Source organism: Homarus americanus, unplaced genomic scaffold (genome assembly GCF_018991925.1).
Source record: "Homarus americanus isolate GMGI-L3 unplaced genomic scaffold, GMGI_Hamer_2.0 scaffold56009, whole genome shotgun sequence".
Lineage (NCBI taxonomy): Eukaryota > Metazoa > Arthropoda > Malacostraca > Decapoda > Nephropidae > Homarus > Homarus americanus.
Genome location: NW_024739542.1, coordinates 7,334,017 through 7,359,134, shown reverse-complemented (window position 1 = coordinate 7,359,134; position 25,118 = coordinate 7,334,017). Strand labels below are relative to the sequence as shown.

The following is a 25,118-nucleotide window of genomic DNA, read 5'->3' as shown; positions in this document are numbered from 1 at the left end:
CTAAGTCCCGGAATCATTTTTGTCATTCTTCGCTGCACCGACTCCAGTGAATTGATAATTAATAGACTTGGTCACAAGGATAAATTTAGAAATGCCTCTGTACCTGGCCAAAATTATTCATAAAATAAAACACAAAAGATTTTCATTATTAGATGAATAACATTGGTGTAGAAGAACCAAAACCTGACTAAAGATACATTACAGCATCATCAAGGTCTAGTGTAATAAACTAACCTTTCGTGGAGTCCACAATATAAACGTTGAATTGAGAAATACTTAATAGATGACAATGTGATGACACTTCCAGTACTGATGTGTCTGCCGAGAAAAGTGATGGTATAGTGGTAATATAGTTATCTCTCGGGAAATCATCGCTGGTTTCTCTGATTTCCTCCTGCACACACACGGTCAATGTAGGTTTTATATAAGCACATAAGAGTACCTCAATGGCTAGAAAACTGATCAGTACCTAGACAGTGCAGGTACAGTATTTAAGAATGAGCATCAATGAAATTTTCCCAAAGATAATCTTTAATATTCTTGTATCAAACTGCTGGACTATTATTGCATATTGTAATGGATATATGTGTAGTGTATACAAATGTAAATAAAAAAATATACTGCATGTACAATTCTTTTTTTCATTATTACCTGACAACAGAAAATTTTGCTATATTACATGGCTAGTCTTTGAGAAATCTAAACATTATACTGTACCTTGTATTATAAAATGGTCTGAAAAAGAAGTGTTTATGAAACGTAGATCATGCAACACTACAGTAGCTCTCCAACTTTATCCGAGCTGCGGACTGGCATGTTCAGTTGAACTAAGAAGAATTCAGTTCTGGAGAACCTAGGGACCATTCCAGTGGCAGCTGTGACCCCAGGGGCCATCTCAGGGGCTGCAGGGCCCCCAGGGGCCCTCCCACGGACGACGGTAATCTCATGGGCCCGTCAAATGGGCGGCAGCGACCCTAGGGTCTCTCCCAGGGACAGCGGTACCCCGTAGGTCTTCTAGGAGGCGGCAATAACCCCAGGCATCCTCCTAGGGGCATCAGCGCCCAATGGGGCCAACTCAGGGGCGGCGGTGCCCCCAGGGGCCCGCTCAGCGGTGACGGCAGCCCTATGGGATCTCCCAGAGGAGGTAGTGCCCCAGGGGCCCTAACAGGGGCGTCGTTGACACCATGGGCTCTCCCAGAGGCGGCAGCGAACCCAGGTCCCTTCCCAGAGGCAACGGGGCCCTACAAGGGGCGCCCCCTCCCAAAAACCCTATAGCTTGCTTGGTCGTGCTGTTGTACATATTGCATACGTCCAGCAATACCTTACTTGACTGTGATTGGTCAACTAAAATATAAATCCACCAAATTACAGCCAATAGGAGAACAGAGCAGTCAATCAGCATAACACCCCAACTTATGTTTTCCTGTTGGATATTCATTCTCCTTTACATTGTTCATGATGCGATGATACTGGAAACGCGATGGGTGGTGTATTTATTTAACGTCATATCTCGCATTGTAATAAATAGTGCAAAAGCAACTGGCCCCAGCGGACCTACAGGGACAGTGTTCCCTGGGGCTCTCTCATTTGCCCTACCACATATGGCGCCCCCAGGAGCCATTCCAGGGAATTTAGCGACTCCGGGGCCCTCCTAGGAACGTCGGTGACCCAAGGTGCCACCAGGGGTTATCCCAGTGGCTTCGGCGAACCAAGGGGTATTTGGAAGAGCAGCGACGACCCCAGGGTCCCTCCTAGGGGCGGCGGCGCTCCAAGGGGCTCACCAATGGGCCCTCCTTGTGGCATAGAGGGCCCCAGAGGCCTTGCCAAGTGCGTTGGTGACCCCAGGGGCCCTTCCAGAGGCGGCAGCGACCCCAGGGGCACCTCCAGGGCCGACGACAACCCCAGGGCCCAGGGGTAGAGGAGACTCCAGGGGCCCCTTGGAGGGTCCCTCTTTGAGGCGGCGACGCCCCCAAAGGACGTCCCCACGGGCCCTCCTAGGGGCAGTACCGCTTTTAGGGGACCTGCCTGGGGCATCGTACACCCCAGAGACCCTTCCAGGAGCTGAAGCCGCCCTCTAGGGGCGGCGAAAACCCCAGGAACCGTCCCAGGTGCGTTGGAGACCCCAGGAGACTTCCCAGTGGCAGCGGCACCCACAGGGATCTTCTCGGGGGCGGTAGTGCACTTAGGGGCCCTCCCAGGAGCGAAAGCGCCCCATGGGGCCCTCCCAGGGTCGGGGGTGCCCCCAGAGGACCTGTCACCGGCGCTGGATCCACCAGGAGCGCTCTTAGGGACAACGGCAATCCTAGGGGCATTCTCAGGGAAGGTGGCGTTCTCAGGAGCTCCTCCAGAAACAGCCGAGTTTCCATGGGACTCTCAGGGACGGCAATGCTCCTAGGGACCCTCACAGAGACGGCGGCGCCCCCATGGGCCCTGCTAAGGGCGCTGGCGACCCGAAGAGCCCTCACAGGGACAGTGGTGACCCCAGGGATTTTTCCAGGGACGGGGGCGCCTCCAGGTACATTCTTAGGGACCGTGGTGCTCCTAGAGGCCCTACCAGAGGCCCTGCCAGGGGTGTGGCGCCTTCAGAGGCCCTTCCAGAAGCGGTAGCTCCCCCCAGGCCTCTTTATGGGGCGCCACTGCTCCCAGGGACCCTGCCAAGGCCTGTGGCTCATAACAGGTTCTCCTAGGGGAGGCGGCGTTCCAAAACAATGGATAGTGGTGTCGTACATATTGCATTCTTCCAGTAATCTCTTACTAAACTGTGATTGGAGGAATAAGAGGTAACGTCATCGAATTACAGCCAATAGGAAAACAGAGCAATCGATTAGCACAACACCCCAACTTAAGTTTTGCTGTTGGATATTTATTCTCCTTTTCAGTGTTCAGGTTGCGATAATACTGAAAATGCGATGGCCGGTGTATTTATTTAACGTCATATCTCCCAGAATTTAAATAGTGAAACGAGAATAAATATCCAACAGCAAAGCATAAGTTGGGGTGTTGTGCTGAATGATTGCTCTGTTCTCCTATTGGCTGTAATTTGATGACGTTACCTCTTATTAAACCAATCACAGTTAAGTAAGGGATTACTGGACGAATGAAAAATGTACGACAAAACTATGAAGTTTTTGGGGCCATGCCGCATGTGGAAGGTCCCCTGGGGGCGCCGTCGCCCCTGGCAGAGACCTTGCCGCCCCTGGAAAGGCACCCACTGCGACTAGGAGGGCCCATAGCAGCGCTGCAAGCCCTTGGAGGGCCCATAGGGGCACCACAGCCCCTGGCAGGGTCCTTGGGGGCAGTGGCTCCCCATAGAGGGACTGTGGGGGAGACACCGCCTCTGAAGGGCCCCTGAAGGCGCCACTGCTGTAGCAGGGCCCCTGGGGGCATCGCCATCCCTGAGAACACCCCTGAAGGCGCCATCCTCACTGTAAGGGAAACTGGGATCGCCGCTATGCCTATGAGGGTCACTTGGCCATGCCAGGCATGGGGGCGCCACCAGGGCCCTCTCAGGGTCGGCGGTGCCCCCAGGGGACCTGTCAGGGGCGCTGGATCCACCAGGGGCGCTCTTAGGGACAACGGCAATCCTAGGGAACTCGTCAGGGAAGGCGGCGTCCTCAGAGGCGCCTCCAGGAACAGCCAAGCTTCCATGGGCCTCTCAGGCACAGCAATGCTCCTTGGGACCTTCACAGGGACAGCAGCACTCCTAGGGACCCTCACAGACACGGCAGTGCCCCCATGGGCCTTCTTAGGGGCGCTGGCAACACTCGGGGCCCTCACAAGGACAGGCGTAATCCCAGGGGCCTTTCCAGGGACAGGGGCGCCTCCAGATACGTTCCTAGGGACCGTGGTGCTCCCACAGGCCCTGCCAGCCGCGGTGGCGCCTACAGGGGCCCTTCCAGAGGCGGTGGTTCCCCCCAGGCCTCTTTATGGGGCACCACTGCTCTCAGGGAGCTTGCCAAGGCCTGTGGCTCACAATAGGTCCTCCTAGGGGAGGCGGCGCCCCAAAACAATGGATAGTGGTGTCGTACATATTGCATTCTTCCAGTAATCTCTTACTTAACTGTGATTGGAGGAATAAGAGGTAACGTCATCGAATTACAGCCAATAGGAAAACAGAGCAATCAATTAGCACAACACCCCAACTTATGTTTTGCTGTTGGATATTTATTCTCCTTTTCAGTGTTCAGGTTGCGATAATACTGAAAATGCGATGGCCGGTGTATTTATTTAATAACGTCATATCTCCCAGAATTTAAATAGTGAAACGAGAATAAATATCCAACAGCAAAGCATAAGTTGGGGTGTTGTGCTGAATGATTGCTCTGTTCTCCTATTGGCTGTAATTTGATGACGTTACCTCTTATTAAACCAATCACAGTTAAGCAAGGGATTACTGGACGAATGGAAAATGTACGACCAAACTATGAAGTTTTTGGGGCCATGCCGCATGTGGAAGGGCCCCTGGAAGCGCCGTCGCCCCTGGCAGAGACCCTGCCGCCCCTGGAAAGGCACCCACTGCCACTAGTAGCGCCCATAGAAGCGCCGCCGGCCCTAGGCGGGCCCATAGGGGCGCCACAGCCCCTGACAGGGTCCTTGGGGTCATTGGCGCCCCATAGAGGGACCCTGGGGGAGACACCGCCTCTGGAAGGTCCCCTAAAGGCGCCACCGCTGTGGCAGGACTCCTGGGGGCGTTGCCGTCCCTGGGAACACCCCTGAAGTCGCCCCCGTCCCTGTAAGGGAAGCTGGGATAGCCCCTCTCTCTATGAGGGTCTCTTGGCCATGCCAGGCACGGAGGCGCCACCACGGCCCTCTCAGGGTCGGCGGTGCCCCCAGGGGACCTGTCAGGGGTGCTGGATCCACCAGGGGCGCTCTTAGAGACAACCGCAATCGTAGGGGCCTTCTCAGGGAAGGCGGCCTTTTCAGAGGCTCCTCCAGGAACAGCCGAGTTTCCATGAGCCTCAAAGGGACAGCAACGCTCCTAGGGACCCTCACAGACTCGGCGGCGCCCCCATGGGCCCTGCTAGGGGTGCTGGCAACCCTAGGGGCCCTCACAGGGACAGCCGTGATCCCAGGGGCCCATCCAGGGACGGGGGCGCGTGCAGATACGTTCCTAGGGACCGTGGTGCTCCCAGAGGCCCTCCCAGAGGCCCTGCCAGCGGCGTGGCGCCTTTAGGGGCCCTTCCAGAGTTGGTGGCTCCCCCCAGGCCTCTTTATGGGGCGCCACTGCTCCCAGGGACCCTGCCAAGGCCTCTGGCTCACAGTAGGTCCTCCTAGGGGAGGCGGCGCCCCTAAACAATGCATAGTGGTGTTGTACATATTGCATTCTTCCAGTAATCTCTTACTTAACTGTGATTGGTGGAATAAGAGGTAACGTCATCAAATTACAGCCAATAGGAAAACAGAGCAATCAATTAGCACAACACCCCAACTTATGTTTTGCTGTTGGATATTTATTCTCAGGTTGCAATAATACTGAAAATGCGATGGACGGTGTGTATTTATTTAACGTCATATCTCTCAGAATTTAAATAGTGAAACGAGAATACATATCCAACAGCAAAGCATAAGTTGGGGTGTTGTGCTGACTGATTGCTCTGTTCTCCTATTGGCTGTAATTTGATGACGTTACCTCTTATTAAACCAATCACAGTTAAGTAAGGGATTACTGGACGAATGCACAATGTACCACAAAACTATGACGTTTTGGGGCCATGCCGCATGTGGAAGGGCCCCTGAGGGCGCCCTCGCCCCTGGCAGAGTCCCTGCCGCCCCTGGACAAACGCCCACTGCCACTAGAAGGGCCCATAGCAGCGCCACCGGCCCTAGGAGAGCCCATAGGGGCGCTGCAGCCCCTGGCAGGGTCCTTGTGGGCAGTGGCACCCCAAAGAGGTACCCTGGTAGAGACACCACCTCTGAAGGGCCCCTGAAGGTGCCACCGCTGTGGTGGAGCCCCTGGGGACGTCACCGTCCCTGGAAAAACCCTTGAAGGCGCTTCCTTCCTTGTAAAGGACCTTGGGATTTTCTATATCCCTGTGAGGGTCACTTGGCCATGCCCAGCACGGAGGCGCCCCCAGGGCCCTCTCAGGGTCAGCGTTGCCCCCAGGGGACCTGTCAGGGGTGCTGGATCCACCAGTGGGACTCTTAGGGACAACGGTAATCCTAGGGGCATTCTCAGGGAAGGCGGCGTTCTCAAGGGCTCCTCCAGAAACAGCCGAGTTTCCATGGGCCTCTCAGGGACAGCAACGCTCCTAGGGACCCATGGGCCCTGCTAGGGGCACTGGCGACCCGAGGGGCCTTCACAGGGACAGTGGTGACCCCAGGGGTTTTTCCAGGGACAGGGGCGCCTCCAAGTACGTTCCTAGGGATTGTGGTGCTCCTAGAGGCCCTCCCAGAGGCCCTGCTTGCGGCGTGGCGCCTTTAGGGGCCCTTCCAGAGGCGGTGGCTTCCCCCAGGCCTCTTTATGACCCGCCAATGCTCCCAGGGACCCTGCCAAGGCCTGTGGCTCGCAATAGGTCCTCCTAGGGTAGGCGGCGCCCCAAAACAATGGATAGTGGTGTCGTACATATTGCATTCTTCCAGTAATCTCTTACTTAACTGTGATTGGTGGAATAAGAGGTAGAGTCATCAAAGTACACCCAATAGGAAAACAGAGCAATCATTTAGCACAACACCCCAACTTATGTTTTGCTGTTGGATATTCATTCTCCTTTTCATTGTTCAGGTTGCGATAATACTGAAAATACGATGGGCGGCAACTTATGTTTTGCTGTTGGATATTCATTCTCCTTTTCATTGTTCAGGTTGCGATAATACTGAAAATACGATGGGCGGTGTATTATTTAACGTCCTATCTCCCAGAATTTAAATAGTGAAACGAAAATAAACATCCAACAGCAAAGCATAAGTTGGGGTGTTGTGCTGACTGATTGCCCTGTTCTCCTATTGGCTGTAATTTGATGACGTTACATCTTGCTCCACCAATCACAGTCAAGTAAGGGATTACTGGACGATTGCAAATTATACGACAAAACTATGAAGTTTTTGGGGCGATACCGCATGTGGAAGGGCCCTTGGGGTCGCCGTCGCCCCTGGGAGAGACCCTGCCGCCCCTGGAAAGGCACCCACTGCGACTAGGAGGGCCCATAGCAGCGCTGCGGGCCCTAGGAGGGCCCATAGGGGCGCCACAACCCCTGGCAGGGTTGATGTGGGCAGTGGCGCCCCATAGAGGGGACCCTGGGGGAGACACCGACTCTGGAAGAACCCCTTAAGGCGCCACTGCTGTGGCAGGGCTCCCGGGGGCGTCGCCGTCCCTGGGAACACCCCTGAAGGCGCCCCCGTCCCTGTAAGGGAAGCTGGGATCGCCGCTACCCCTATGAGGGTCACTTGGCCATGCCAGGCACGTAGGCGCCACCAGGGACCTCTCAGCGTCGGCGGTGTTCCCAAGGGACTGGTCAGGGGCGCTGGATCCACCAGGGGCACTCATAGGGACAACGGCAATCCTAGGGGCCTTCTCAGGGAAGGCGGCCTCCTCAGAGGCTCCTCCAGGAACAGCAGAGCTTCCATTTGCCTCTCAGGGACAGCAACGCTCCTAGGGACCCTCACAGGGACAGCAACGCTCCTAGGGACCCTCACAGACACAGCGGTGGCCCCTGGGGCCCTGCTAGGGGCGCTGGCAACCCAAGGGACCCTCACAGGGACAGCCGTGATCCCAGGGGTCTTTCCAGGGACGGGGGCGCCTGCAGGTACGTTCCTAGGGACCGTGGTGCTCCCAGAGGCCCTGCCAGCGGCGGTGGCGCCTAAAGGGGCCCTTCCAGAGACGGTGGGTCCCCCTAGGCCTCTTTATGGGGCGCCACTGCTCCCAGGGACCTTGCCAAGGCCTGTGGCTCACAATAGGTCCTCCTAGGGGTGGCGGCGCCCCAAAACACTGGATAGTGGTGTCATACATATTGCATTCTTCCAGTAATCTCTTACTTAACTGTGATTGGTGGAATAAGAGGTAACGTCATCAAATTACAGCCAATAGGAAAACAGAGCAATCAATTAGCACAACACCCCAACTTATGTTTTGCTGTTGGATATTTATTCTCAGGTTGCAATAATACTGAAAATGCGATGGACGGTGTATTTATTTAACGTCATATCTCTCAGAATTTAAATAGTTAAACGAGAGAATAAATATCCAATAGCAAATCATAATTTGGGGTGTTGTGCTGACTGATTGCTCTCTTCTCCTATTGCCTGTAATTTGATGACGTTTCATTTTATTCCACGAATCACAGTTAAGTAAGGGATTACTGGACGAATGCAAAATGTACGACAAAACTATGAAGTTTTTGGGGCGATGCCGCATGTGGAAGGGTCCCTGGGGTCGCCGTTGCCCTTGGTAGAGACCCTGCCTCCCCCTGGACAGGCACCCACTGCCACTAGGAGGGCCCATGGCAGCGCCGCCGACCATAAGAGGGCTCATAGAGGCGCCGCAGCTCCTGGCATATGGTCTCACAGTGTACACACATGGTCTCACAGTGTACACACATGGTCTCACAGTGTACACACATGGTCTCACAGTGTACACACATGGTCTCACAGTGTACACACATGGTCTCACAGTGTGCACACATGGTCTCACAGTCTACAAACATGGTCTCACAGTGTACACACATGGTTTCAGTGTACACATATGGTCTCACATGTGACACAGTACAGTAGTGTGGTTGGTAGGCCCGCTGCTCTTGGGAAGGCCCCTGGGTTCGCCGACGCCATTGGGATATTCCTTGGGTCACCACCGCCTCTGGAAGGGCCCCTGGGGTCGCCGAAGCCCCTGGGATGGTCCCTGGGGGCGCCGTATCTGGTAGGGCAAATGAGAGGTGTCTAGGGAGCGCTGTCCCTGTAGGGCCGCTGGGGCCAGTCGTTTTTACACTATTTAGAAAAATGGGCGTTAAATAAATAATACACCACCCATCGCGTTTATAGTATCAACCGCATCATGAACAATGTAAAGGAGAATGAATATCCAACAAAAAAACATAAGTAGGGGTGTTGTGCTGACTGACTTCTCTGTTCTCCTATTGGCTGTACTTTGATAAAGTTACATTTTAGTTTACCAATCACAGTTAAGTAAGGGATTGCTGGACGTATGCAATATGTACAAGCAGTACGACCAAGCAAGCTATAGGGCTTCTGGGAGGAGGCGTCCCTAGTAGAGCCCTTGGGGGCCCCGCTGCATCTGGGAGGTCCCCTGGGGTCTACGCTGCTCTTGGGAAGGCCCCAGATTTCGCCGACGCCATTGGGATATCACCTGTGGTCGCCACCGCCTCTGGGAGGACCCCTGGGGTTGCTGAACCTCCTGGGACGGCCCATGTGGGCACCTTTGCATCTAGGAGGGCCCCTGGGGTAACTGCTGCCTCTGGGAAGGCCCCTGGGGTATCTGACGCCCCTGAGGCGGCCCCTTGGTGCGCTGCCGCTCCTGGGAGGGCCTTTGGGGGCACTGCCGCGCCCCAAAAAACCCTAGGGGTGCCTCTGCCACTGGGAAGGCTCCTGGGGTTTCCACCGCCCCTGAGACGACCCCTGGAGTTTCCGAAGCCCCTGGCAGGACCCCTGTGGGAATCGCCAGCTCCTGGGAGGGCCTCTGATGTCTCTGTTGCTCCTGGCAGGGCCCGTAGAGGCGCCGCTGCCACTAGGAGAGCCCCTTAAGCAGCTGTCGTTTGGAGGTCCCTTGGGGACGTCCCTGCCTCAAGTAGGGACCCTGCAAGGGGGCCCTGGGGTCTTTGCTTCTCCTGGGAAGGTTCCTTGGATTGTTGACGTCCATGGAGGGGCCCCTGGGATCTCTGTAGCCTCTGCGAGGGTGCCTGAGGTCGATGCTACTCTTTGGAAGGCCCCTGGGTTCGCTGACTCCATTGGGATAGCCTCTGCGGTCACCACTGCCTATGGTAGGGCCTCAGTGTCACCGAAGCCTCTTGCATATCCCCTGTGGGCGCTGTCTCTGGTAGGGCATTTGGGAGTGCCCCAGGCAGAGCTGCCACTGTAAGGCCGCTAGGGGCAGTTGTTTTTGCATTATTTAGAACAATGGGGGTTATGACGTTAAATAAATACACTGCCCATCGCGTTTCCAGTCTCATCGCATCATGAACAATGTAAAGGAGAATGAATATCCAAAAGGAAAACATAAGTTGGGGTGTTGTGCTGACTGACTGCTCTGTTCTCCTATTGGCTGTAATTTGATGGATTCACATTTGAGTTAACCAATCACAGATAAGTAAGGGATTGCTGGACGTATGCAATATGTACAACAGCACGACCTTGCAATCTATAGGGCTTTTGGGAGGAGGCGCCCCTAGTAAGGCCCCTGTGGGCACCGCTGCCTCTGGGAGGGCTCCTTGGGTAGCCGACGCCCCTAAGACGGGTGGTGTTTGGAGGGTGTGTGGAGTGTAAGGTTGGTCTAGGAGGGGCGTGTGGACCATTAAGGGAGTGTTAGATGGGTGTGTGGAGTGTAAGGGTGGTGTGGGAAGGATGTGTGGAGTGGAAAGGTTGTGTAGGAGGGGAGTGTGTATACCACATCAGGGCCTGGAGGACAAAAATATAATAATAATAATAATAATAATTAATAAAATAAATACAAATCATAATAATAATAATAATAATAAATTAATACAAAAACTGAAAAAAATAAATCAAAAGTGAGAAACAATATATGTATGTTGTCTTGTCAATATCAAGAGAAACAATTGAAACCCTACAATTGTGTGTAAATGAGGCAGAAAGTCAGATCAGCAATCTGGGACTTGGTCACAATTTCTGTGATGCTATATGGCAGCAGGGTCTACCATTAGACAACGCATTATGTTTCCAATATCTTCCCAGTATGAGGGCCTGAGCTGCCACTATTTTATGAGGGCCTGGACTGCCACCATTTTATAAGGGCCTGTGTGTCAGTAACAATTCCTTTTACTCTCATACTTATTACCATTGGTAGCGTGACGAGAGGTGGCTCGTGGGTAAGTGTAATGATAATATCAAGTAATAGGGAAGAAATAACGGTAAATACTGTAGGAAAATAATACACAATATACAAATACAAAATTTATTTAAACATTGATATGGATGTAGGAGAAAGAATATATATGTACCAACAGACGAAATCTGGTACTATGCCCTCAGGCTCAACATACTCACACCATTACTGGGTGGACATACTCAATAACACTCCCAACCCTACTGGGGGGACATACTCAATAACACATAACTCTTATAGTCACTTAGCACCAAAAAGACCAGGGCAACTGCCACTACAACACTCAGTCGTCAGGAGTGATACTCAAGCAACAGCCATGGGGTCCAGCCACCATGGGGTACTTTCCGACGAACTCTGAAGATCCCAGTGGATTAATCCCACCACACAAATAGCCCTACTGAGTTAGACACTCATCCACCAATGATGGGGGCTGGTAGTGGTGTGTGGCTTGGTGATCCGGGGTCACCTCCCAGGCCTAGCGTTAGGGCCAGACGAGCCAGCTATGGGGGCCATAGGTAGTCTGAAGTGTCTGACGGCCGGGTCTCACGAAGGTAACTGATCCTACTGGACCTCGGACATCTCCCCAGACATAGTGGATACAACATCCACGCTACAGACACGGCCTAGACTGCGTTAGGGACCTGTATGGATGAAGGGGCGAGCACTTACTAACAGTGACAACGACATCACATTTCAGGGGACGTTAAAGACGTAAATAAGACTTCACTCGGAGCATATCAACTACGTTACTGTAACACTTGCACACTCAACTATTAATTGGGTCAAATCACTTAAAGAAGGGCGAATTACAACACAGTGGAATGGCCTACCTGTATGGGTGAAGGGGCGAGCACTTACTAACCGTAGAAATGCCCGCGGCACCCTCACTCAAAATAGGCCAGGGAGTCCACCTACTTCTATTTCGATGAATTAATTTACGGTACACTCTGACGTTGAAACTGAGACTATGAACTCAGTTTCATTCCCTACTATTATCCTCACTAACAATGCTCTGACTGAGCTATCAAAAGCAAAATTAAATTGATTACAAAGGGTTGGATGGCAACAGATCCCAACATACAGCGTCTGCTACGAAATCCGTGGATTATATTCAAAGTTCCCTTAAGACAAAGACGGGGAAACAGAGAAAACGGGGTACGTTTCCACTGGGGGACTCGGAAGGTTTTGTGGACGTTTGAGCGTAATATGAATCCTTAAGGTTTTCAGGTTAGCCGTCATCACGAGCGTGACACCAGACGGTAGTACCTCCCTGTTTGATAGCTGCTAACTACCTTTATGTGTTGTGATGCACTAGTGTTAAGAGGCTGTTTCACACCATTCGGCTAGAAATACTACGATGTATACAACACATACTGTAGTTGCTACAGCACAATACCAGGCATAAGTGCAACTAACTGCACCTAAAGTGTTCTTTCCTGTGAGAGAATGAGAGAGGAAAATAATAGTTAATATAATTTGGCATATATTTACTTAATTATATAATACAAAGTGACGCCAATACACAGTTAACGTCAATACAGTGACACATAATGGAGCAGGGAAGTAAAGGAATCACCCTATTTACAAATATACAGAAATGCATTCACTTCCTATTAAAGATGAAATTAAACACTTAGATTTTCTAAACACTGATAAGTAAAGTTCAGAGGGACGAATTTGCTTCATATTTTATCATTCATTTTAATTTTCAACCTGGATAATAACTAATGTAAGGAAATTTTGAAGCATTTCACATAATTTATAATAAAAAATAGAGATGAAGATAGTTTACATAAAAGATTTTGAGCAATTTAACTTTATAAAGGTGTATTTTGACCAAATTTTTAAGGCTGATAAGTTTATCCATACCAAGTTGGAAGGATTTTGGCAAGCTGAGAATCTCAATTCTGATCTCCACGACAAATGTATGTTAAGGACTTACTTCTAATATCATCTTCCTAGAAATTATATTTGATAATCAGAAAAAAGTAAAGTACGTACAGTATACAGAACTCTCGAGTGGTGTAAAGGGTACTCTTCAACAAAATTACTGTAATGTCCCTTGACCTTCACTGGTATGTATCTCCAGTACTGTATTACACAATGAAAGGCTCTGGGTGCATTCAATTTAGCTTAATTTAATACATAATAAAAAAAATAAAAAAAGGGGGGGGAGAGTTAATGGCTGAACGAATGTACAGTGATCCGAGATGAAATATGGAAAATGTGACCAGCACAAAAGAATAAGGAATTAATATAAATACAACACAAGGGTGGAGAGATGAAGTACAGCACAGTATTTGTTGACCATCTTAGTTCCCAGATGAACTATAATAAAATAATATCAAGAGAAAACTCTAATAATTTTCAGGAAATCGAGTGATTATACTAAAATATATATGGTGCATAGTAAATGGTTAGATTGTGCTTTATTATACAGGCATCATTATTGCTAAAACACTATTGTTTCTCTATAATTAAGTTCTAATGGAAACACACTGTATTATTATGAATGAAACCTTATACAAAGGTAACTATGTTTAAAAATGGCTAGAAAAATACCTAATCTACTTACAGAGACACAATATTGGTAAGCGAGCATGTACAAATGCCCCAGAAACATTTTGCCACAATTTTTTATTTTTATTTATTTATTTTTTTTTGTTACTTTTCTGTGTAAACTGTTCATTTTCTCTTTTCCAAACACAAGATGGGTTATATAATTAACATTGAGCATTCACTGTAAGACCAATACAGTACAGTATTTGTATCTTGTCACATGAGGCCAAAGGTTATTTCTACCATGTTAAAAAGAGGAGTTGTGGTCCTTATCACTGAAATATGCGGCCTTGCACCTATTTTCAACTAGTGAATGTCATTTCCCATAATATGGATACTTGGATACTTATGTACCCAAAGTTAGAGAAAAGTTCAAGTTAATACTGATTATATGCTAATCTAATTTTCCTCAAGTTAACATGGTATTTTAGAACTGTAGTCCTACATGCAAGAATAAGAAGTATTTGTCTTACAAAAGTCCCAAGTTACTTGATTTAACTCACATCAAGAAACCTAAGAAGACCTACCAAATAATGTGGCGAGACAGTTGCTCCTCAAAACAAGATCTTGATACAATAATTTTGAATACATTTCACACAAAACCAACTCTTAATCTGTGCACTATTCATGGTCTAATTCATTCATTTTCTACATTTTCTTCATTTAGAAACAGATTTGAGCAAAATGTTTATTTAGATACAGTACTGGGAAAATAAATGATCATGGTAATCTACAAAAAAGTCTCTCGCATGATCTTGTTTAAAGGAATCACCAAAATTAAGATAAATCTAAAGAAAGAAAAACCTTCTGTTAAAAACAGTGTTTCGACTCAGGCATTAACGGCAACACAAGTTTGTTTGAGCACAGGGTAATGCTGGATGTTTGGATCAACTTTAAACAATTGACAACGGGGAAATTCGTTTCTCATTGCTAGAATTCTATATTATGAATTTCTTCAAATGGCTGATCTCATAAGTTGAAAAAACTCCCTTCTTGGCATACTTGAAGTAAACCAACAGAGATTTTCAATAGATTTTCAATATTTATGTGATGTGAAATTTGTTTTCTGCCCGAGGAAATGAAGCAACTTTTGTGTTCATCTGATCACAACAAGACTGTGCTTGGTATTTATCATAAGCCCTGGAGATAAACCGAAAACAGCATGCCATGTAGTTTTACATTCTACAACTCTTTAGCAATAATATTTTGTTACTTTCTGAAGGGGGATTTATTAATTTTTGTTCACATTGTTACATAAGTGGCAAACTTCTCTGGTGTCTTTACCTAAAATTATAATCCAAACAATTCACTAAACTGCATGTCCATTACCGAGTCAGTAACTAGGCATGCTTATAGAATCATCACCATGAGCATTTCCTATGCTTACAAAAATATTTTTCCCATTTTCTGCCATTTCAATACCTTTGTTACAAATGTCATAAAAATAAATAATAATAAAAACTGTGATACTCTCGTCTGCAGAACCATATTTGTGATCTAAGTCACAAAACTTTCCCTTTTTTACTGTCAGTAGTAGAAGTTTACTTGCTGTCAAGAGCACTACAGCTTCCAAGGCTGAATACTGCAACATGAGATATTTAACAAGACTTAAAACACTAATTAGGCTTAAGCTTGTATGGTTATACGAATAAAGTTTTTTCCTTTTTCTGATGTTATTTCTTGTACTTTTGTATAAACAGCCTACGTGTGTTCTCATTTGTATCTTTTTACACTGGTAAGACAGTTTTTCTACTCAACCTGGGCTATTTATGTTGATGGTAACTAGCACTAAAGCATTTATTTTGCATATGCTAAAAGCTCTCTATATGTTTTTATTATGATAGACGCTCATTTTAAAATGTTGGTATCTACAACATATCAAGTTCTGTACAAGATCTTCTACGCATTCTAATGTATTTCATGCATCTCACGACTGCAAGTATTTCTTCGCTCAGCGAAAACACAGAGAAACTATTCTGCTCTATAGAACAAAAACCAGCCTTTGGCAATCACAGCTTGTTTCAATCTAATGGCGTCCATTACGGTATTCGTTCTCAACGGTTGTAACAGTTGGTCGGCGTGGTGGTGGTGGCTGGAACTGGTCTGATAGTCTGGAGGAAGTGCTGCGTCGGTCCAAGGAGGAGTCGCTGAAGGCTAGGGACTGCATGGATCCTCTAGGACCCTGAGTGAGGCACACAAAAGTTAACCTTAATTCCCCATGACCACATACAGTTGAGTTAAGGGTTTGGGTTCAAAATGTTAAAGTTTGAGTAATTAATGTTAATTATTGACCCTTGAAATTATTTAACACATTTAGTATATTCAATACATCAATTATGCTGTGCTAATAAGTTTTATATCACCTTTACATAAATTTTCTCAAGAATATACAGTAGTCTCTATACCTCATATGCCAATTTCACTTTTTAGTGTGGTAATGGATATTGCTTTATAGACAACATACAGTAGTATTTGGAAACCTGTTATTATTACAAAATTTAGTAGCGATTCTAACATCATTTCTTTTCATCACCTGTTTTAATATTTACCTTTGGGTACTGTCCAGTTTTATGTCTGCGGTAGAGAACGACAGCAACAACCAGCCCACAGACCAACATGGCAGAAATAACGGTAAAGATGATGGTGGCCGCGAGATAGGGAGGTTCCAGAGCCACAGCCTCACTCACCACCTCCCTGGTTCCTGAACGGATCTCCAAGGGTGCCTCCCACCTGAGCTCTGACACCTGATGATGGAACCACGATGCACGAAGATCAGCAGGAAGTCGCTCCTCATCCAGCTGAAGTGCTAGCTCACCTTTTTTCACCTGTGCAAGAAAGTAATGTAATGATCATATTATGTTCTGTCTTTGTTTTTAACCCTTTAGAAGGCAGGGGTTTATCTCAGTTGAATAAAATACCCAAGTGCACTGCTGCCCTCTAATAAGTTAATCAACTCTACAGTAATGTCAAATCTGCTAACTTAAATATAAAGGTTCAATATGTTATACCCTGTACAGTATTCTCATTGCAGTCTCATTGTATTTAAATTGCTACAGCATTGTAAATAATTTCTGACAGAGATTACAATATGGTGATCCAATATAGTGAACGGACAGGCTTCTAGAAACCTTAAGTAGATGTCTAAACTTCAACATCATTGCTTTGAGAACACACTACAAACTTCATTTGCATTATGAAACTTCAAATAAGACTTCATCAACATGTTTCTACACTAAACATTATATCAACTGCATTCACAGTATTCACATAAACTTAAGTACTGTACAGTAAGTATTAAAGAAAGCTAGATTTTGATGGCACAGCTTACCCTAACAGATGTAAAAGATACCGATCTATACCCAGTTCAAAATTTCATGAGGACAGACAAGCACTGGGCAGACTCTGGCCCCACTGGCTCACAGAACAATAAAACAATCCATATAAAAATCCAGGTGAAGGTCTCTGATTCTTGCTTGATAAAGTGAAAAATATTCCAATCATCAAAATGAGTCAACCTTGGATGGACAGTCAACCTGTGTTATCATTATCGTTCTGAAAGATGAAAACCATCAAGATGAAGTCTCAGAAAAAATCCAAATACAGTACTGTACATTGATATCCTTGTTAGCCGGAACAATTGGTGCAGAGCACTCCCGGGAATGAGAGATTTACGGGTAATGAGACGACTAGCTCAAAGCTAGGAAAACTCCCTCATCCCCGGAATTTTTTGGTTAACGGAAAAATGTTCTCAGAAGTTCAAGAAAACGTGCCCCTCGGATAATCGTTCCCAAAAGCCGGAATTTTCTGGAAAATTCCGGCTTTGGGAACGATTCTCCAAGAAAATTTCAATTCCAGTTATTGGAGAGTTCCGGGTTTGAGGGATTCCGGCTAACAGAGATATTACTAGTATTTCCATGATGGCAGCTCGGTAGCAAAATCCTAGGGGATATAAGGGGGCCAAAAAACTACCTAAGAATCCTAGGAGCTCTGAGGAGGCCTGATAGGGTCTCAAGGGGTCCTAAGGATTCCACTGGAGCCTAAAAAGGTACCATGGGGTTTCTAAAAAATCTCAAGGGGTCCTGATGGGTCTTAGGGAGACCTGGGAGGTCCAAGGTAGTTCTATGGGTTCTCCGGTGGTCCTAATGGGCTTCAGAGGTTTCCAGGGGATCAAAAGGAGTTCCAAGGGGGTCATTAAGGACTCTAAGGGCCCCAAGGGTGTCTTATGCAGTCCCATAGTGTAATAGGGGGTCCATAGGGCTTTTGTGGGGCCCCAGGGCTAGGGGTTCTAGGGGCTCCAGGGTGTCCCTTGGAATCCTAAAGGATCCCTAATGAAATTACAATGGGTCCCAGAGGATTACTAGGGGGTCCTGTATATTTCTTATGAAGTCCCATGGTGTCCTAGAGATATCTCAGGTGGTCCATAGGGGGCTAGACTCCCAGTTGCACATCTAGTATATTAATACCCACACTTATTCATATTATGTTCCATCATCCATAAAACATGTATGAAACATAATGAGTTACCCCATGGAGACCTTTTTCTCTAGTGACGAGGTACTGTCCATTTTCTGTATAACCTGAAGTGCCCTTCTGTAGTGTAAATTTAAATCTACGATGGAGCACGTATGAATAGCCGCAAGTTATGTGTATGTATATGCCTACCGTAAATGTAATGTATATTGTTTGAATGACAAGCAAAGTGTATGACCCTGTTTTTGCCTCTCATGAAGTTATGAGATATACAGTCAACCCTCGCTTTACGCGGTCCCACATTCCGCGTTTCCACGTTTACGCGGTACCCTGCCGAAACCGGAATGCTCACATTCCGCGGTGCGTGTACCCCTTTACGCGGATAGCGGCGCAAGCAGGGTGCGCACAAGGTCGCCCAGTCATCAAAACATTACCGAGTTCTTCACCCGCCACCCACCACAGCCGGCCCAAGTCAGTGATAGTGATAATTATAGTGAGGATATGGACTTACATGGACTTTGAGGGGTTTGACAAAGAGGCCCTGCAAGCCTCTATGGTGGATAGTGATACAATTGATACAAGTGATACAGGTGAGGGCCAATAATCTGCCCTCTGCCTCGGAACCAATCCCCCATCCCCGTGTGCCCAGCCATCTTTTCTACTAATGTAAGTGTTAAAAAACCTAATATTATTGATATTTCTCTTAATTATTAATTGTGTGTGCATACCATCATAAAATTAATTACAGTATTACCCCGCCTAACGCGGTTTCACTTAACGCGTTTTTTCATATACACGGTGCCTCGCCAGAGCTGAACTTTCACTTAACACGGATATTTTCCACATATACGCGGTGAGTGTCCGGCTCGAGACGCTATTTTTAGATTTGCCCCACCCGCCACCCTGCCTGACTGCCTGTTTTAGCTCATAAAATTCATACAAATTACCCGGCCAGAATATAATTTACATTGCTGGAATTCTTATAATTTGGTGATCATTTTGAATATAAACATCATACATTTTGCATTAGACATAAAAATTTTAGATAAAATGTTTTCTCTAGTAAATATGTTATCTTTTGTGCAAAATATGACATTTATATTCAAAATATTCCTAGTCTTACAAGGAATCCAGCAATGTCAATTATATTATCCTAACTTTAGTTTGAGGTATTATTTATTACTAAAGAGTTAAATATTCTGGTTTCCCCACACATCTCCTTGGGACGGTTGGTGGGGGGTGGGGGGGAGGGAGGGACCGACCGACCAACTGTTACCCCGTGAAGAATATTTTTTTTTTATTAACTGAAGATATTTGTTTTAGCTCATAAAATTCATACAAATTACCCGGTCAGAATATAATTTACATTGCTGGAATTCTTATAATTTGATGATCATTTTGAATATAAACATCATATATTTTGCATTAGACATACAAATTTTAGATAAAATGTTTTCTCTAGTAAATATGTTATCTTTTGTGCAAAATATATGACATTTATATTCAAAATATTCCTGGTCTTACAAGGAATCCAGCAATGTCAATTATATTATCCTAACTTTAATCTGAGGTATTATTTAATACAAAATGTTAAAATTTATTTTTTTCACCCACTCTTCTCTTGAAGGGAGGATTGGTGGGGGGTGGGGGGGAGGGTTGGGACTGACCGCGCGGTTGGAAGAGGGGGGAGGCAAGGTGGGGTACTTTGATTGACAGATAGTGTCGTGAAGAATATTTTTTTTTTATTAACTGAAGATATTTGTTTTAGCTCATAAAATTCATACAAATTACCCGGCCAGAATATAATTTACATTGCTGGAATTCTTATAATTTGGTGATCATTTTGAATATAAACATCATATATTTTGCATTAGACATACAAATTTTAGATAAAATGTTTTCTCTAGTAAATATGTTATCTTTTGTGCAAAATATATGACATTTATATTCAAAATATTCCTGGTCTTACAAGGAATCCAGCAATGTCAATTGTATTATCCTAACTTTAGTTTGAGGTATTATTTATTAAAATTTAGTGGTTTTCCCCCAAAAATTTCTCAGAGAGGGAAGAGCCAGCAGTGTAGTGTGAGAAGAGGGGGAGGGAGTTGAGTCCATTATTTGAATGGACATTAACTTGGCGACTGTATTTCTCTATTTCTCTTAAGTATTAATTGTGTGCATGTACCATCATAAAATTAAGATGTTATTTTTACTACAACATAGTTATGTGTCTTCAAAAAGTGGAGTTTGGGGGTCGGGCTGGTTTCTATTGGAATTAATCCCATATGTTCTATTGTTCACTTAACGCGGATTTCACTTAACGCGGGACCCTCTGGGTTCTATTGACCGCGTTAAGTGGGGTACAACTGTAGTTATTTTTACTACAACGTAGGTATTGTGTCTGAAAAAGTGCAGTTTGGGGGTCGGCCCGGTCTCTATTTCAATTAATCCCATATGTTATGTTGTTCACTTTACGAGTTTCTCACTTTACGCGGGCCGCCGTGGGTTGAATTAACCGCGTAAAGAGAGGGTTCACTGTAAATTCCAAACTGAAGTTGTATTTCTTTGATTTACAACCATCCATCAGAGAATCTGATGACTACCTTGAAGTAATAGTCATTTGCATATTAAAGAAGCTCATAATTTGTGCCACTGAATTCAATAGAACCCACGAGCCTAACCCTCGCCACGCTGCTACCAAAGTGTTTCACAGGTTAATGTTATGTATTCTGATATAAAACCTGGGTGGTGGTGGTGGCTACCATGAGTATTGAAGAATGTATAGTAACGGGGTTTCCCAGGTAAGCCCAAGATCACGAGACCCGATAATCGCTGATCTGGCTTATCATTTATCATGGTATCCTCAATTGTGACCATGTGTACGCTTATCACCGATTGATCTGGGTTATCGCGAAATTGTCATGGGACAGCGGCGGGTCTGCGAGAGCCAGTGGTAGCAGTGACTGCCAAGAGATGGCATTACGGCATTACAGATTCCAGCTACAGCATTTGTTTCCCCACACTGTTTTGGTTGATGTACGAAGGCGGTTTCCTACTCCGTGCTTGTTTTGGGGTCAATTTTTGTAACTTTTACTTACCCTCCACCATGGCACCTGTGAACAAGAAAAGTGTTAAGGTTCCTGATCCAACCAAGCAACAAAGACTCTCTGGTTGAATGTTTCAATGTTCCCAATAAGGATAAGCATGCACTTGCCCCTATTAAGCTTAATCCGGCCCTGCCCCCACAATTATCAAGGATACATGTATATGTATATATGTATGTACAGAGGAATATATATATATATATATATATATATATATATATATATATATATAAAACAAAGTAAGTAAGAGTAATTTAACCAAAAACAAAGTACAATTCGAAACAGGAAGAAATAAGTACAAAGAAGAATTGAGTTAGATATAAAAAAATTTGAAAATAAACATAGCAAATAGTTTCGTCCTACAACAGGAGATCCCAAATGATTATGAATGTGATCCCATGGGGTCCTAGAAAGATCCTATACACAGCTAGGAGTTCCCAGGGTGTTCGTGGAGGTCCCAGAGGGTCCCAGGGTGGCCCATGAATTTAGAAAATACCAACATGTTTTAAAACCCCAAATAAAGTATATACTGTACTGTAATCTTGGCTGCTGCCTTACCTTCTCCTCAAGTTGGTAAGCTACATCAATCTTGTTGTTTCCAAGAAGTGTGAACTTCACCTGTGTCAGGTCAGGTAGGTCAACTACGCCTACTTCATTCTCTAAGGTCTCGGCTGTCATTTGCTTCAGGAGGTTGTTCACCTGCAGGATGTAAGAAAATGTCAATCTAATGATGAATAGCAGTTTTCTAACTCTTATCAAACTTTTTCATTTTTCAGTTTTATAATAAATATATTCCCATAAATCTTACCAATACTCCATTAAAATTTGCTATTTATTAGAATTTTTTTTCATTCTATCTCCAGTCCTATTGACTTGGGAAGGAACGGGTATATAGAGCTATTACGTAAAAAAAAAATAATAATAATAAATAAATGTTGGACAAATCTCAAAATAACTTTTTTCTGGTAGAACTCGAAGCAAATTGACTGTGGTAAAATACAATACAGGTACAGTACAGTACTGTAATCATTTACCAGAGCCCACCACTGCCAAGATTAATCTGTTAATCCATTCAGATACTGATCACTCTACTATCCCGTCTGTACTGCCAACCTCATGAGGATATATACAGTACTGGTATAGCAGTTGCCTCCGTTGTTAGAGCAGTGACTGCCAAATCAACACTGACTACACTAAGGCTCTACCATCAATGAATTTAAGTGAATCCAAGTCAATATGAACTCTATACAACACTACAGTAAAACGTCGATTTAAAGCGATTCAATTTAAGATTATTGATTTAAAGCGACACCCACAATTAAGGACAATGTTTTAATTTAAAGCAAATCTTTCCTATTTTGAGAGTCAATCTGGCGCATCCTATTTTAAAATTCGCGCCTAATGTTTCTCTGGGCACGCTACACTGCCCTAAGGACAAAGCTGTACTGTACATGTACTCAAAATAATGTACTAAATAATTACTCAAATTTTTGTCTAGTGCAAACTATAGCAGGATTATACCTGTATTCAAATTAATCACTATCTTATAAGAATTCCATCAATGTAAATTATATTCTCCCCAGTCACTTGTGACATTTTATAAACAAAAAACAAAAACTTAATCTAAAGGACATAAACAAATAAATACTTCACTAGACCTGCGGCGCCAACTGTCAAACGTGTCACTGTCACCTCCCTCCTCCTCCCTACCCGACCCCCCATTCTTCCCAGCCAGGGTTGGGTGGTTATAGGCTTACAGTTTTATCTTATATAATATCACAGTCTAAAGTTAGGGGAATATAATTTGCATTGCTAGAATCCTTGCAAGATAGCGAATACAGTTAACCCTCACTTTATGCGGTCCCGCATTCCGCGTTTCCACGTTAACGCGGTGCCTTGCCAGAATCTCACGTGCTCACATTACGCGGTACGTGAACCCCATTACGCGGAGAGTGTCCGGCGCGACGCTATTTTTAGATTCGCCCCACCCGCCACCCGCCCGCCTGCCTCTCCCTCCTCCTCCCTCCGCTTGGGCAAGCGGCGCGGTAAGGTTGCGCAGTGTGTGTCTTTGTTGCGTTATCACTGACGTCATATGACGTATCAGACCTGTCATTGGCCATGCATCCCTACCCCCCTCTGCTGCTAGCTGTAATTGGCTTAAAGTATTATGACGTGTCCACCCGGGGGTGGGAGGGAGGGAGGAAAGACGACGCTTGACCTAGCCGCGGCAGTTTCATCCCTCAAGGCCACTCCGTGTAAATGCGCATCCATTGTTCCGTAAAATGGCTTCCGCCGGACCACCACCCCCAGAGAGAAACCTTTCCTTACCTGGACCCAGCGGCACTAAACCAAAGAAGACACGACGTTCCTTAAGCTACGAGGTGAAGTATAGCATCATCCAAGAGTTGGAGAAAGGAACAAGGCAGGTTGATTTGGCGCGCCAGCATGGCGTGAACGAATCTACGATCCGGACTATAAAGAAGGATTCAGCCAAGATAAAGGAGCACATGAAGATCACAAAGTCTACAGGTGCTTCTATGATCAAGTATTTTCACAACCAGGTGCTTCTCAAGACAGAAAAATTACTTGTGAGGTACTTGGTGCGTCAGGCGCGACGGAACATGGCGGTCGACACGCGCTCTGTTAAGGACTACGCACGTGAACTGTACATGGCAGTGGCACGAAAGATGGGAACTTCAGAGCCCAAACCCTTTAATGCTTCCTCTGGGTGGTTACAGAGGTTTAAGATCCGGAACAAGATCACCAATATAAACATTGGTGGTGAAGAAGCGAGTGCTGATCGTGCTGCGGCTCGGGAATTTCCTCCGTTTTTACGTGAGATTATGGAGGAAGGACAGTACAGTGACGACCAGGTGTTTAACATGGACGAATCTGGTCTTTTCTGGAAAAAACTACCTTCCAAGTCCTTCGTTGTGAAGAATGCCAGCAGGATTCGGGGCCGGAAAATGCAGAAGGAACGCATCACCGTCCTGTTTACCACCAATGCCTCCGGTACCTGTAAGCTCAAGTTATCGGTGATCCACACAGCCCGCAAGCCGCACGCCTACAAGAGCATGGACATGACCAAGCTAAATGTCCACTGGCTGACCGCACGTAAGGCATGGATGTTCTCTACACTGTCCCTCTCCTGGTTTGATGACTGTTTTGTTCCCGATGTAAAGAAATTCTGTGAGCGACAGAATGTCCCATTTAATATTTTGTTGCTGCTGGACAACGCACCAGGACACTCGCCCCTACTGTTAGATCGTCACCCCAACGTAAAAGTGGTCTTCCTTCCTCCCAACACTACGTCTTTAATCCAGCCCATGGACCAGGAGTTGATTTGCAATGTGAAAGCTGCATTCTCAACAAAAAAATTCCAGCTCCTGAACGACTACACCAACACCAGGGAAGAGTTGCGTAACCTGAGTGACACCACCACCGATAGCAAGAGCGAAGAAGATGAGGATCAACAGTTAGAACAGCAAAAAATACTCTTCAAACAATTCTGGAGAGTATTTAACATCAAGAAAGCTGTGGACTTCTTGGTGGAGTCATGGGATCAGCTGTCTATTGCTACAATTCGTCACGCATGGAGACATGTGTTGCATGGAATACCAGGTGAGAGGAGGAGTCAATCTGTGACTGGTGAGGTTCAGAATGTTGCAGTAGCAGTGGACCTTGCCAGAGAAGCTGCGCAGACTGTTACAGTTCCAGGCTTCTCCGAGACCACCAACGACGACATCCTGGAGGTGATCAGAGATCCTGAAGTGACTGCCGACGAGATGTTGGAAGAAGAACACGTCAGTGAAGAGGAGGAAGAAGGTGCATCAGTCTCCGAAGAACACAATTTAAGTCATAGTGATATTAAGGGTGCCATGGAGTGTGCAGAGAAGATGAAGTCCTTCCTTTCCCGCGACAATGACGATGACCGCTATGAAGTCTTCCATACCCGGCTGGTGCAGGCTATGGAGCCG

The 25,118-nt window shown here is 46.1% G+C and overlaps 3 protein-coding genes across 3 annotated transcripts in view; 1 reads left to right on the top strand and 2 right to left on the bottom strand.

Annotated features, from left to right (window-relative positions):
- Positions 1-1,686: 1,686 nt before the first annotated feature.
- Positions 1,687-5,836, bottom strand: LOC121874825 (tetra-peptide repeat homeobox protein 1-like). Its single transcript, XM_042379110.1, has 2 exons — positions 5,782-5,836; positions 1,687-2,342 (listed from the first exon to the last, which is right to left on the bottom strand). Exons 1-2 carry the CDS (start codon positions 5,834-5,836, stop codon positions 1,687-1,689), a joined length of 711 nt encoding a protein of 236 aa, XP_042235044.1.
- Positions 5,837-8,341: 2,505 nt separating this feature from the next.
- Positions 8,342-9,690, top strand: LOC121874824 (skin secretory protein xP2-like). Its single transcript, XM_042379109.1, has 2 exons — positions 8,342-8,493; positions 9,153-9,690. Exons 1-2 carry the CDS (start codon positions 8,342-8,344, stop codon positions 9,688-9,690), a joined length of 690 nt encoding a protein of 229 aa, XP_042235043.1.
- A 2,790-nt stretch (positions 9,691-12,480) lies between these two features.
- The window catches only part of LOC121874823, a 217,745-nt gene continuing 205,107 nt past the window's right edge, over positions 12,481-25,118 (bottom strand). Inside the window, exons 34-36 of the mRNA XM_042379108.1 lie at positions 21,700-21,840; positions 16,117-16,392; positions 12,481-15,749 (exon numbers count right to left, since the gene is read on the bottom strand). Of these exons, the coding sequence (XP_042235042.1) occupies positions 15,594-15,749; positions 16,117-16,392; positions 21,700-21,840 (573 nt within the window). The 3' untranslated portion in view covers positions 12,481-15,593. The remainder of the gene's footprint in view (positions 15,750-16,116; positions 16,393-21,699; positions 21,841-25,118) is intronic.